This window comes from Helicoverpa zea, chromosome 7 (genome assembly GCF_022581195.2).
Source record: "Helicoverpa zea isolate HzStark_Cry1AcR chromosome 7, ilHelZeax1.1, whole genome shotgun sequence".
NCBI lineage: Eukaryota > Metazoa > Arthropoda > Insecta > Lepidoptera > Noctuidae > Helicoverpa > Helicoverpa zea.
In genome coordinates, this window is record NC_061458.1 from 10,909,994 (window position 1) to 10,925,050 (window position 15,057).

Here is a 15,057-nt window from a genome sequence, read left to right on the forward strand (position 1 = left end):
ATAGGGTACGTGAATCATTATTGTTTAAAGAATAATTTATAAATAATGGGAGTGCCTGCCATTATCTTTGGATTATTTTTATCTTCTTTGTTGCATTATATAAAAATAATAAGGCATTACCTTGTAATCTATGAATAATAGTCTTATGTGATTTTAATCATGTTGGCTTTGGGTTTATCGTCATCTGCAAAGCATTTTCCAACTTTTTTTACTTGTAAAAAATATTTTATGCAATTCTATGAATAATCTATACTAATATTATAAAGCTGAAGAGTTTGTTTGTTTGTTTGTTTGAACGCGCTAATCACAGGCTAAGCTGGTCCGATTTGAAAATTTAGCTTAGCCGATTTTAAAGATAGCTCATTTATAAATATGCATTTGTGTTATTATTCATCTGTAATGTTTACTTGACTGTAATGGTTACTACTCATGCTAGCCATAACTTTGCTTTCCAAGATGCAGACACAATAGTTAATTCATCTCTGCGTATCACATATGACTGATGGGACAGAGAACTTGTTTATTATTAAATGAACATTAATACTTATGCACGTAATTAAGTTGCACAATGTTTGACAATGATAGTGCTACTTAAAATGTAGGTTAATCAAGTCAAAATCCAATTAGACTAATTAGTTTGTACTTGATCAATATTTGTAAATAGATCAGCACCTCAGAACAATCTTAACAGAACTACCAATAGAACAAAGAAAAACGGTTGAAGCTTATTTATATTGTTTATTTATTATTTTGATTCCATTTTTTCCTGGTGTATTTAAAGATTACATGTGCATGTAGCAATTATTCGTAGAATCCTCTACACTCATCAAACTAACATTGTATTTTACGCAGTATGTAAACAAATATTCATCAAAATGTTCACAGACATATCTACTTAATTTTTAAGGTACATCTGCCCTTCTTCCATTCATCAGCATTGTAATAACAATATCCAGGTCACTGCAAAACCATAACATGTGCCTATTTCAAATTGAAGGTTGATATTCAAAAATCATGAAAATATTCAGGTACTCTCATTTTTTTCGTCGACTAATCGCACCAATCTCCACATTTCAGGACAACTTCCTGCCACCATCACAACGCAACAATTATGACTGCGAGAAGGATCCCACGGGGCCCCTGAACCGCAAGAAGCTGATAGAACATATCAACAAACAGGCCTTGGAGACACCAGACCGGCCGGAGATCAAGCCTTATGTCGCTGGAGTCGTACGGGGGAAGAAGGTATGAGAAGAAGAATTTTTTATAGGGCCATCGTAAGGCCTACTTCAAAACAACTTTGAAAATTGAACATCAAAATTCTAACTTAGCATACAGTGGTTTCACGAAAACTGTTATTTATGTTAAGATATAAAGATTTTGTCTGTCTTTTCATGCAAAGGACATTAAAGGCTATTTGCTTACTTTAAATTTAAGTAAAAAATAGATAATATTAACCTTAAGATTAGCATGTTAAAAATGCATAAAACTGAAATGCATCTTGAATGAGTCATGAGGCCTTGCTGAAGACGAGAGCGTCGAAAGTATATGTAGTATTTAGAGTGCAAGCATATTTTGCCTGGTATCGGCACTATTTACCTTGTGGATACTCTTATTTGGTTATTGATGAAACAAACTTCAACGCAGTCATGGTCTTGGATTCACCTGCTACATGGACCAGTTTTTAGTTATTTACTACTTCTAATATTTTAAAATTCTATGTTCTTAAAGTTAGTCTCATGTTGTCGAAATTAACGGTTTTTACTGTGACTTTGACTAGTAACTGAGACAAGAAATAATAGCAGAAATTACTACTTCATCCAGTTACTCTTGTAGAGTTACCTAGCCTAAAGCTTGAAGAAGCTCTGGGCAGATTTAATTGAACTTAAGGGACACAACCCTAAAATCTTCGTAATCTTAGAGTACATTTCTTAAAGAGTGGTTCTGTGTTTTTTGCAGTGGATCCCGCCGGCGGTGCCGGAGAAGGTCCGCGACGCGGAGGAGCAGATCTCCATCGACCTGGGCGACGAGTACGAGCGAGCACTCACCGACGCCAGCCAGGAGGAGATCATCGACCTCGCCGGTGAGGGAACGTTTTTTTTAATCTGGGGTAAATCCTCATGGACGTCCTCCGCCTGGGGAGACGCGGAGACGCGTGGCTGACTGGTAGTCTTTATGGGGGCGCGAAAAAGGGTATTGTCCGCTCTTCCCCTGCGCCTTCTGCTACCGGGGTTGGGTTTCAAGATCTCCATCTCCCGCCCTACAGCTTCCTTCTGCGTATTAAAGATTGGTGACAAGTATGCCTACTAAGATTGTATGAAGGAAATCTTTTAGTAATAGTTTAGGATGTTAGGAAGGCTGTATATTAGGAAATGTTAATGTGACAGAACAGGAAGTAAAATAATATCGTTTTTTTTTGTTCGGATAAATATCTGCCTTATTTTTTCATCATTTACCAAATATGGTAATACCAAATTAATGAAATGTGTAGGCTACATCTTACAAAAGACTAAAATGCATTCAACTCGTGAGCAAAAAGGTGGTTACAAGTTTACGACTGAAATGGCCTTTATTTATTCTCGATCATGGTTGCCCTTTATTTCGGTACACATTGCAAGTTACCTTCATTCATTAAAACATTGACAACAAACAAACAAACGCTCGGCAATATGCATTTTCTGTTAATACACCTATGCCAGATTATGTGAAGACATTCTGGCATAGTCCCGACATATTACCTCTCAAACCTAGTACCACATATTGTAATAATATCTAGGCACGTCGGACCGTCACCCACTGACATAGTTACCGTCAAAATAAACGGCTCACTCTCATCTTTACAGATCATTATTATTATTTATGATAGATACGTGAATACAGGAAAATTTCTTTTGTAATGGCATTATGTTATAGCCCACTGGCTAAAGGCCAGCATTGTCCCAGGTTCATTGCAACTCTTATGCAATATCTAGACATATTTTATTGCCTAAAATACATCTATAAAATGATTACGCCTTCTGATATTCAATAAACTCTTTTACATGGTTCCATCCGCGCCCCGGGCGATCTTCTTCACATACAGAGATCAAAAGTACCTTTGCTTTTTCTTAGGTGTTGAACTATCTGTGTGCACCAATTTGCATTTTATTCTGATCAGTAGTTTTGGTATGAGAGCCAGACAGACGCTTACTTTGGCATTTATAATATTATTTAGGAAGATATAATTGCGTCAGTATGAGTTATTATGATTCAGGAATTATTTATAAGAAGAAAGATGCAGTTTGTTTATTTCGTCGTTTCGTAATTTAATATAGTGTGGGTCATAACAGTTTATTTCTAGATCAATGACAGCGTAATCCGATTATATATGACTTAATATAAAAGAGGATGATCTGCTGTCCCACTAAATAACGGTGTTATAATGTGTAGAAAGCGATAAAATTCCGATTGTTGCATTATTTACATTACATAATATTGAGATATACTTACCTAATTAAAAAACAATATTTGTAATATGACATGGACTTAATTTCACAGTGCATTAAAATGTTTGTCAGATTAGATAATGTTTTTGTCACGTGACTTGATTTCTTTGAAAAATTACATCGTCTATTCACGTTTATCCCTTGCAAGCCAAGTTGTTACATTAACAGTGTAGTCGAAATACAACCGATTTCGCCGATATCGATTTATCACATTGATTTATAGTGATACGTAACCCTCAGTACCATATGTTTCATCCAAAATTCTGACTGTTTCGACCTTCGTTCGTGCAAATCAATAACATTTGAACGGCTGTAAATCATAACTGCGACGCAGAAGCACACATATGCACACTTCACACACACACACATGTACCTATGTATAATATAGAACATTTGGCACGGTATATATAGCGTGTTATATATAAGTATTGTTGGCGCCGTCGTCTTCTATTTACTGACAATGTCTTAACCAATAAATGTCACTGGTTCTCTTTATTAAGAGTGAATAGCGATGTTCTATTGTTTTTGTCATCATATATCATGTTATATAGAATATCTTATCTCATTATTTATAAAGGAAAGACGAAAATTTACTATGCTTTTAAGGGCAACCTTTTAAAACAGTACTTATGAAATGTCAAACTGAAATATTGTTTATATTGATTGGCCCTGCTTCTTCTTCGTCACAATACCATGACTACCATGCGTTTTCGGACACAATTGATTCCAATATTTTTGAGAACATCACTTGTACCTTATGCAAATAATCAAGTTCAGACATATTACAGCTTCTTTGTCAAAGAAGTCTCATAGTTGGTTTTCAAATGACTTCGCCATAAAGACGTACCCTCCCATTAAAATTATCAATATTACGCAAAGAAACCTTCACACTAATATTATTAAGGCGAAATTTTGTGTATAGTGCAGGCCACTGTTTATCCTAATGCGGGAAGTAGTTTTTTTGGGACGCGGGTGAAACTGCAGGCGGCTTTTAAAAAGCTAGTCTACATAAAATCTCACAGTATGTTTTATATAATTTGCAGCCATCTTGGGTTTCCACTCGATGATGAACCAGGACCAGTACCACGCGTCGCTGCTCAACAAGGGACAGCCCGTCGGCCTCGGCTGGGACGGCATCACTAAAGCCACCAAACCTAAGGTATGAAAACCTCTAAGGGTGCGTCCACATCTGGCAAATGCGCAGCACGCGAGCCGATCGCGAGCTGCGCGCGTGCATTTTTGTTCGTGCGCCGCTTCTGCTTGGCCCGCGCGCAGCTCGCGCGCGACCTAAGCGCCGCACGCGAGCGGCGCGCAGGCGCAAGCGACGTCTGCCATCTTCGATAGTACTGAGCCAATATACGGAACTGTAAGGGCGAGAACTGATTGCGCGCAGATCGCGCGCCGCTCGCGCGCTCTATACGAGCCTTGCGTGAGTTGTGCTAAAGACAAGCACCGAACTATTGCAGTGACTGCACGCGCGCAGCTCGCGGACAGCTCGCGATCGGCTCGCGTGCTGCGCATTCGCGGCGCATTCGCCAGATGTGGACGCACCCTAAACTAAAGTGTAATGTTTTTTCAAAAAGAAGAGTCATTGGCGCATACGGAATTTTGTTTCAGCTACAAGACAGCTTTAAATAAAATTCTGGATGAGTAGAAAAATATGTTGATATTTTTTACCTTCATTGTTACTTACTCATTTTGTTGAATAGTTCTTAATTAAAACTAATACGGCAAAAGTGCAAGTATCAAGACTTGTCAAGTATGCAATCTGCATAATCATATTTGAGGTGCATCTTATCTGCTTGCAGTCATGATTATTTTCTGGAAATAAGGGTAAAATAATAATTCCGGAGCTATGATTAATGCTGATGTGCGATGTTATATTCCAGGTGTACCCCATGGACCCCCCCAACGACACAGACCCGGACGACACCATCACGCGGGTACAACAGAACGACCAGAAGCTCACTGATCTCAATTGGAATAATATTAAGGTAAATACAATTTATTCTTACCCCTTGAATATCTTGCTTGCCAAGATATGATTCCAATTATTATTTAATGACATGATAATATAGGAATGTTGTTGGTTGAAATTTTTGTGAGAAAAAAATTAAGGTTGTTGGTTTATAAGACACTTCATTGGGTAAATGGCGCTTTCGGATAAAAAATTAGACATATGTTTTTTTGTAACCAGATTACAGAACGTCGTATTTCGTGTAAAGGATTCGTTCTGAAAATATTTTCCACAATCTAATTCGTAAATAAATACCGTCAAAACTGCACAAACTAATAACTACCTTCAACACAATTCCAGAACATAAGCGACGAGAAATTCGAGAAGCTATTCACGGCTCTAAAGACCAACACCCACCTGGAAGTACTATCGCTCGTGAACGTGGGCCTGTCCGACCGCACCGCCGCCATCCTGGCCGCCGCACTCGAGCACAACTCCTCGCTGCGGGTGCTCAACGTCGAGACCAACTTCATCTCCCCGGCCGGAGTGCTGCAGCTAGTGGCGGCGCTGCTGCATACCAACACTATTGAGGAGTTCCGGGCTTCCAACCAGGTATGTTGGGACAACTTTGAGACGTGTAAAATTGTAATTTACAGTCTTGTGTTATTCTATTTCTGCCATACTTACGTTTATCATTTAAAGTTAAGTAACATTGGAGTGTTTCGATGTTAGTCTTAGGGATCTAATAGACAGGGAGCAGTCACGCGGTCAAGCGATCAGTTTTGCGTTCTTTGTGTCATATTACTTTAGATAGATGTACTCAGGCAGGAGGCATTCTGGCCGCATCGGTTAAATAGAAGTAGTAGTACTAGAGCTCGACCGCAGAACTAACCGCTTGACCGCGTGACCGCTCCCTGTCTGATAGATCCCTTACCTATTGTTCATCAATATTATATGTCTCAATCGTTACCTGCTTCCTAAGAAAAGATAAAAGTAATTGGCACATAAGAAATGATAAAAGTCGGTATTGGTGTTACTTTACAGCCTAGCCTGAATATTTCTACTACGCCGTATGCTCCATTCTTTCCTTATAATGTTGTTTTCAGTATATTATTTGAAATATGTAAATTATAAATAATGTCATTATGTACATTCCAGCGTTCGCAAGTGCTGGGCAACAAGATCGAGATGGAGATCACCGGCCTGGTGGAGCGCAACCCGACGCTGCTGCGCCTCGGCCTGCACCTCGAGTACAGCGACGCCCGCCACCGCGTCGCCTCGCATCTGCAGCGGAACATCGACAGAAGTACGTACCACTACACCGAGTTATACTTCACGACAAATTACTTTGCATTTCTGAAAAAAAGCCAAAGAATGTAAGAATATAATAATGAATAAAGAATGTAGTAATGTCAGTTTTCTGAAAAAAAAAAAAATGTTTGCTATAAATTTTTAAGTGCAATCTTTAGAAGGTTCGAAAATATAATCGGTGACCGATTTTTTGTAGGAGAAAAATAAAACACTGATAGCAAAAGTGCTACAATTGGTCGAAAATTCAGAATTGCAAAGTCATTTGGCGTGACCTGAATTAGATTATGTGCTAGACAGATACTTGACGGAATAATTATCAAGTAGCTCTGCTTGTCCAAACTTCACGATATTCTAAATGTATGAATAAAACACTACTGTTATGCGTTAAATCTGCGGAAGAGCAAAGTTATTTGATTATGAATGAAGGAGATCACACCAGAACCAAAGCTTACCTGCGGGTTCACGCAAGTTATCGCTGCCCTGATTACATAAAGGGTTTTAGAAGGAACATAGTGGATTTTAGTCAGTAAGAGTCATTTGTATGTAGTAAGTGTCAAGGGATGGTCCCTTGATGACATCCCAGCAAACAAAAAATTACAAAAGGTGACCTACTGAAAGGAACAAGAGAAAATAATATTTTTGAACATAAATGATTGTATGATTATATGGAATATGTATGCGTGTACAACGTCATGTATCTGTGTAGTACATAATCTACATAAATAAGTAATCATTGGTGCAAAGATGATTGCTGAACTCTATCTTTATGCTTGGGGTACCTATTAACAGGGTTATTGGTATTTTTTTAATTGAAACTGCGTGAATAGCAATCTTCTTTACAGAACTTCAAGTTGATGCCATTAAGAAAACTAAAAATATATGTATATGGACTGACGTGCATATTTTATATGGCATACAACCTTGAAACATAAGTTATTTTAAGATGAAATATTTTTTTTATTACAGGTTTCTTACGCATATTGTTAAATGATGACGTTATAAATATTCAAAATAATGTGTCCGTTTGAACGTTCAGACAACATCATCTTACATTTATTTTATTTTATGAACTATAAAATTGTATTACCACATAATGTTACCTTGCATAGAACTTTCACTCTTAACACCAAACATCAGAGCTCATTATAGCGTGTATTACAAGTATCAAGTCACACAAGTCTTATCAAACGGCACAATATCATGAGATTGTATCATTTGAAAAAGCACAATTTTGTATTCACAACGTCGTACATATATATGAATGACATTACAATTGATCATATTTAACACAGCAACGTCAACATTATTGTGCACCAGCTTATATTAACATTCAAGATATGGAATCCCTGACACCGGATAACATCTGTATATATGAAGAAATATGTGTCTAATAAGTCAGCAACATACTTGATTAATATATCTACAATCATCGACATGACAGTAAAGATATAGTGAAAAACAAAATACATGAGACTGTATACTATAATCACATTGTAATTTTATTGTGTTCAATCATTTGAAGTCGATATTCTCAACCACTTCGAAGATCAATTTGGATTTTATACAAAACCATTTGTGATTAACTGACAACATCCACCAATGAACAGAATTAACAAATGTTTTGTACAGTTGTGACATCACAAAAAAAAACAAATCATATCGAAATCGATTACCCATGGAGCATCATCGATAAACATAATCGATTACCCATTAGACTCGAGTACAATCGATAACCGTAATCGATTATCGCAATCAGATTGTCGCGTGCTGAAGCGCGCCAGTGTTTCCCTGAGCACGCGGCGACCACGCGGCCGCCCGCCCGCCGTCGGCATCGACTCCAGCTTCTTCAACATGACGCCGCCCAGCGCAGAGGCCGTCACACCCATCGCTGAAGAACCCAAACCTATCATCTCTGAAACCGTAGAGACCTCACTCACGGTCAAAACAAAGGCCCAACCAGACGATGACAGACCCACTTCAATAACTATAGGCGACGGCCCGCTAGAACTTGATAAACCTGTCACAAATGGCATACAAACACCAGCCACGCCCGAACCAGTGACTGAAGCGGAAAAACCGGTAACTACCGACGCAGAAAAACCGGTGATTACCGATAATGTGCAACCGGTTCCTACCGAAAACCGGCTTGAACCAGCTCCGGTTACAGAGGAAGGAAAAGATGAGAATGCTGATAAAGTGGAAGTTCCGACAGGAGAGCAAGCGGACAGATTTGTGATGGCGGCGCCGCCCGACATTAACCCCAACCCGCACTCGTGAGTAACGCGAACTGTACCACACGAGTGTTCCTCTTGTAGACCACACCAAACACCTCTACAGATTTGTGTGAATTCGAACAATACAAACATACTATACGTACAGAAGAGGGGAATGATACTAAATACGACGCGCATAGATTTCTCCCGCGTAGAAGTCTAAACGACTGTAATTCGAAACAGCGATATCTATGAACCGTCGGATTTCCGATCTTCTGTTTATTTCATTGTTCGAATGTAACTTGCACTTTTGTTTAGCTCACTCAATTATTTGTGCGTAGATGAAACGTGAGTTTGTAAGAACGTAGTAAAATAAGTTTGTGTCTATCATGAAGTGTAACCATTCCATAAATACGCATTTTTATACACTTTTTATCGGTATTTTTCAGGGTAAGGTAATTAGAAAGTTCTATGTTAATTTTAAGTTGTTTCTATTGGCGTGATTGTTCAAATTCACATGACAGGACATAGACACAGCTGCAGATAGTTGAGAGATATGTTGTTTTACAGTACGGAAAGACCTAACGCTGCGACTTCAGTTCAGATTCTTTAACCAACTGGCCAAGGGTGCGCGTAGCCAATAGTCAGAGGTCAGGCTCCACAGTGTTGGCACGGCTATAACATCTCTACGCTTTTGTTACAGCTTTCTTAATGCCGGCTGATTGAGTGAACACTTACACATACACACACATGTGCAGTTTTATATGTGCTGAAAGCAAATATAAACAGATCTGAGTTGTTTGCAAAATTAATTTGTCGGAACAATTTGTTTTTTGTAAAAATATTTTGGTGTTATAATTATATGAATACACGACTGGTTAATTTGGGTCCTCGCACATACATAGACACAATGATGAACCAATTAATTTAGTCGTCCTAATGATTCCAAGCTAAAAATGATAGCAGATCTGCTCTGCAATCATTTTAGCTTTCAGCCATCTCTTTCATAAGACTGCACACTAAAATTATCTCTAGTCGAATATGGCATTATTGACGACAAATAAACGCCATGAATGCCGTATTTCTAGTCTTAACGATTTTTTACTCTATAAATAATACTATCTACAATTAATTCTTTAAAAACTCTTTCACATTAAATCTCAATATAAAACGAAACTAAAAACTAATATATTTTGATGTGTTTTCTATTATATACTTTAACAGTTAACAATTTAATTTCTAGCAGTGAGGGGAACGTAGAACAGACCGATAATATGTAGAAATGGCCGCAAAAAAATTGGTAAACTGTCATCTGTTTTGGCGCGAATGTCAATGGCCAATTACAATAGTGCCGTGCTAGTTTTTCGGGAAATAACGGTTTTTACAGTGCCAAGGCTTAGCTAATCAAGGAGTTTTCGCTTAGTGTGGCTACGTCGAAGCTATGGGGTCCCAGCTACGACAGGATAGTCATAAACGTTTGTTTACCACATATTAACTATATAGAACCATAAATAAGAGATTTTTTCCTGAATTCAAATGACACGCATGGTTGTGACTACTAACAAATTGTATGCGGAATGATGTTCTGATACTAAAATCATAGGAATAAAACTATGAGCATGGATTTGAATTCCCAACTATGTGTTATGAAACCAATTGAATTGATTGATTGTTAATATGTTTATCCTTTGTTGTGAATTATATTTTAATGAGCCTTATGAGTTACCGATGTTCGCTATACAAAAATGACCGTCCAAGTAGACTTAAAAATTATTGCTCAGCTGATTAAGTTGCAGAATTTTTTACATTCGATGCATTAATATCTATTTAGCTATTAAAGTATTTATCATAAATTTTACTATTAATTAGATTTTGCCAATAAATTACTATTTTCTTCTGACATATTTTACAAGTTTGGTCCCCTTCAGAAAGTCCTATAGTTTTCTCACCCATACCTCAATATAGCGAGCATCGGTGCCTAGAATATGTGCATAATATACAAAAGTGTGACACGTGTCGGTGTGTATGCATTGCAGTACGCCAGCAGCGACGGAGCCAGAACAGCGCCTAGAGCCTTGAACTGTCGCAAGTGGTGAGTTTATACTTTTTACACTTTATCAAAAAGACGTCTTTCTTTAATTTTCATTGAGAGTCTGAAATTATGGGTCATTTTCAACCAAATAAATTTAAAATAATTTAGATTCTATGTCAAAGAATCTATTAAAAGTAGCATCTATTGATACCAGCGCACCAAGCTGCCAAAGCAATCTGTTAAGTTTCTTTAACAGTCTGATATAAAAAGTTCAATATTGATTTGGGAAATTTTACACATTACAATATTTTGTTGCGCTGGCATCTGTACATCGACTGAAGACTAAAAGAAATACATGTTGAAACTGACCCCTGTATTACATAAAAACATATTGGCATTATAAAGTTCACATCAATCTTTTTCTGAACTTTTCAAAACTTACCTGGAAATACTTTATGCTTTTTAATATACCACTGCTTCCCAGCTTTTAACTTTTCAGGTGATCTTTCACCAAGATAAGATTATTATTGACACTCATATAACTATAAAAGATAAATAAGATTAATTTAAGCTGAACTCCTCATAAGGTTTTCAAAACCTACTGATCAGCAAATATATTTCAAGAAGGTTAGTTTGGTTGCATATAATTTTTCAAAATAAATGTTATGTGCATGCTTGCATATGCAAGCATAAGTTTTCATGACCCCAGTTCAGCATGACTGCATTATTCCATGCATATTATAACCCATATTTATGCTTTTCCAATTTCCTATACTAATGAAGTGAAAGTTGTGTTTAAATACAAAATGATAATTTTAATAAAGTAATATATTTAAATACTCACCGATAAAACGAAGTGGAGTAATTTTACTTCTAACTACATTACCTAAAACACATTTAAGGTTAGGTACATAAAACGAATATTGTTGAAACGCACATAAATAACAATATACAATATGGCATTAAATTATAAATAATGGATTTCAGTTATTTTTAATTTACTTTTTATCACAATTCTAGCAATTTTTAACTCTTACTTTCAGCTTTTTAACCTTATGACACTATGAAAACCTACTTATCTCATTCTTTATACTAGGAAGTTAAATCGTGCGTTCATCTATTGTTAATTTATTGTCACAATAACTTAAAGACAGCTTCTCTCTACAGTTAGCAACGAATATATCGTATTCTTCTACTACCATATTTCTTACTTTTACATCATAAACTAGGGTTATTTGCCCGATTTCTAGATACTTAAATCGGTTCGTTTTGCCCGTAAACAAAAGTTTTTTTTACAATTACTTTATAAGGTTTATAATGTCAAAAACCTACATATCTGGGCCCATCCTTTTTCTTCAAACAGGTATACCAACAACACCCAAACAATCCAATATTTCAATTCTAATACGAACAATTTGGTACATTGCAGGCGGTCGCGTCCGTCGGCTGACACAGTTCACGCGCAGCCGCAGCTACGTGGTCGGCTGGATCCCCTGACCAGCCGCGGCCTGGCACCGCACGCAAACACATGTGATTGGGTATTTTGTTTACACACGAACACACTTGACCATGCTGGAGTTATGGCCCAGGTTCGCCCTCAACATAACCGTTACTTTTTTTTCTTAAAACAAGACTTAATGTTGAACTTGAACGTGAAAGTTGTGTTAAGAAAACTGATGGTTATGTTGTCAGTAAACTTGGACCTTAGGCCAAAGTTTACCTACAACATAACGTCAGTTTTTCTTAAAACAACCTTTTACTTTGTTTGATATTGAAAATATTCATCGTAAACTGTTGTGTTAAGAAAACTGACGTATATGTTGTCAGTGAACTTGGGCCTTATTGGTCTGTGCAATGGAGGTTTAATTTACAAAATTGTCTATCGCGCAGACCATTGGCATACTTCCGATTGGTCGAGTTTTTTCGAACGTTTTGTACCTTTTAAGTGTCCGTAGTCCATGCTTTTTTAATCAATCCAAGGTACTTGTTGAACAACCAATTTTTGGTCATAGAAAATCTATTTCGTGCATAGCTTTCTGTTTACAAATCGAGTTTGCAGGAAATGAGTTTTTGTGCCCAATGGTCATTTAATGGGAATTGTTTATTTAACAGGTCATCTATGTAGTTAAAAAAGCATGGAGTATCACTTTTATCATAAAATGTGTAACTGATATTATTTGTGTGACATTTTTAAACTCGAACATCTGTTTTTGTGAAATTCGAAATTGTGTAAATGTATTGGCACTAGTATGGATCTTTGTAACGTTTTTGTAGTAGCTTTAACTATGCTGAGGTGCTTTATTGTTGTATAATTATAAGTACGACAATATTTACATTTAACTTACTATTTAAGATCTTTTAAACACCACTTTCTAAGTCAATACCACTTAAAGCTTATATAAAAGTAGCCAGTCGCCTAAACACAATTGTCTTGTTATCCAAAATACGCAATCACAACGAACTCGTGCGAACTGAGTGAATGATGCACTTGAAGACGAATGTTTTGTGCAAACAAGAATTGATATTCTATCAAAGTTTAAATTCCTTGTAAAACAACTGACAAATATGTGTAACACCACTAGTTCGATGCAGGCACATCACTAGTCCAAAATATATTTGATAAAATCACAATTCTTGTATAAAGTGTGAATGATGGACGTTTTACTATTAATTCTTACTATAGTGTGCTAATGAATTCGTATTAATTTTATTATGATATTAAATTGTAATATATTTTATAGATGTGCACATTCCATTAATGCGAAACATGCTTCTCTTTATCGACGCTTTTTAGTGTTTAACAAACTTATTTAAAACTAAAGTAGTACATAAATTTAATGAATATTACCATTTACGATATTATTTGGGGTAGTCAGTGTAGTTGTAACTTTGTCTAGTAATTCCTGCTGATATTGTAAGCTGCATAACTACCTCGACGAGTGCCGCAGGTAACTTGCGCCATTTAAAGTTCCTTCGTGTGTTATATTTGTTGACTATTTATTTTTCTGACTAATAAGTCACATTAATGGAATATAATATGACAACTCAAATTAAATAACATTTTGAAAATGACTGATTAATTGCGACTTGCCAACTTTGATTTTAGGGATAATGAATTAAAAACAAATTCATATAGAGAAGCCATGTTCTGCGTCAATGGAGGGTAACTTTTAATATTTCAATAAAGCACTGGGTTTGGTTCGCAGTGTCTCGTAGACTCGATGTAAGCCTTCGATGGAATTTTGTAATTTTGGTATTCGATTGTAGCGAAGCGCGAATAGCAATGTACTGAGGCTTTGATGAATAGCTTTTATAACGTAACCTTTTGCTTTCTTGAAACAACAAAAAAAAATGCTTAAAAATGTAACTTTATGTATATTTAGTGAATCTACTGGGGAACTAAGTGTCCATAACATTGTGATACAGACATCATATTTTTTCCATTAAAAATCAGCTTCGATTTTTTTTCGTCTGTTAGTTTCAATAAGAGAGATTATTTGTATATGATTTTAGATTTTTAAAATGTAATATTCTTTTATTGTGACGATTTATGAAAAAAATTAAATTAATATAAATCATAATTTAATTGTAATGTTAGTTTTATTTATGTTGATATATTACGGTTCAGGAGCATTTTGATCCAACGAAATACCTTGACTAGTAGAGTCGCAGTTCTGTAGTTTGTGACAACTGTAAAAAATATTAATAAAGTACATAAACATTATCTCGTTTTTTTATTTCACGATTTTCAAGATACAATTACCGCACATAATATACAACTCTGATAAATATGAATTGCAGCAACACTATTTTGTTATGAAGTTCAATACCCCTGAACAAAAATAACAGCTGAAAACTGGCCTCATTACATTTATAACCAGTAAGTATAATAGAAAATATGATACAAATTAAAATTCCGGAAATGATTACACTGTTAACAGAAATATTTATGATCGTAAAAATAGATGATATTGAATTTTTGCTCAGCCACCGCTCGCGCTGGAAGATTGGCACAAAGCCACTCTAGGTCGCGTCGTGGTTATAAATAAAATCACTATT

General features: G+C 36.2%; 1 protein-coding gene across 10 annotated transcripts in view; it reads left to right on the forward strand.

The window, feature by feature from the left end:
- LOC124631935 (tropomodulin-1) overlaps nt 1–14,722 on the forward strand; it is a 64,855-nt gene extending 50,133 nt beyond the window's left edge. For 3 of the 10 annotated variants that reach the window (XM_047166574.1, XM_047166572.1, XM_047166575.1), the window contains exons 3-12: nt 1,078–1,245; nt 1,960–2,083; nt 4,529–4,644; nt 5,375–5,479; nt 5,803–6,054; nt 6,601–6,748; nt 8,510–9,026; nt 10,210–10,266; nt 11,003–11,058; nt 12,428–14,722. In XM_047166574.1, coding sequence (XP_047022530.1) covers nt 1,078–1,245; nt 1,960–2,083; nt 4,529–4,644; nt 5,375–5,479; nt 5,803–6,054; nt 6,601–6,748; nt 8,510–9,026; nt 10,210–10,246 — 1,467 coding nt within the window. In that variant the 3' untranslated portion in view covers nt 10,247–10,266; nt 11,003–11,058; nt 12,428–14,722. Of the gene's footprint in view, nt 1–1,077; nt 1,246–1,959; nt 2,084–4,528; nt 4,645–5,374; nt 5,480–5,802; nt 6,055–6,600; nt 6,749–8,509; nt 9,027–9,536; nt 9,617–10,209; nt 10,267–11,002; nt 11,059–12,427 lie in introns of all 10 variants that reach the window. The other 7 variants (XM_047166579.1, XM_047166576.1, XM_047166581.1 and 4 more) reach the window with 5 other exon arrangements.
- Nucleotides 14,723–15,057: the final 335 nt, after the last annotated feature.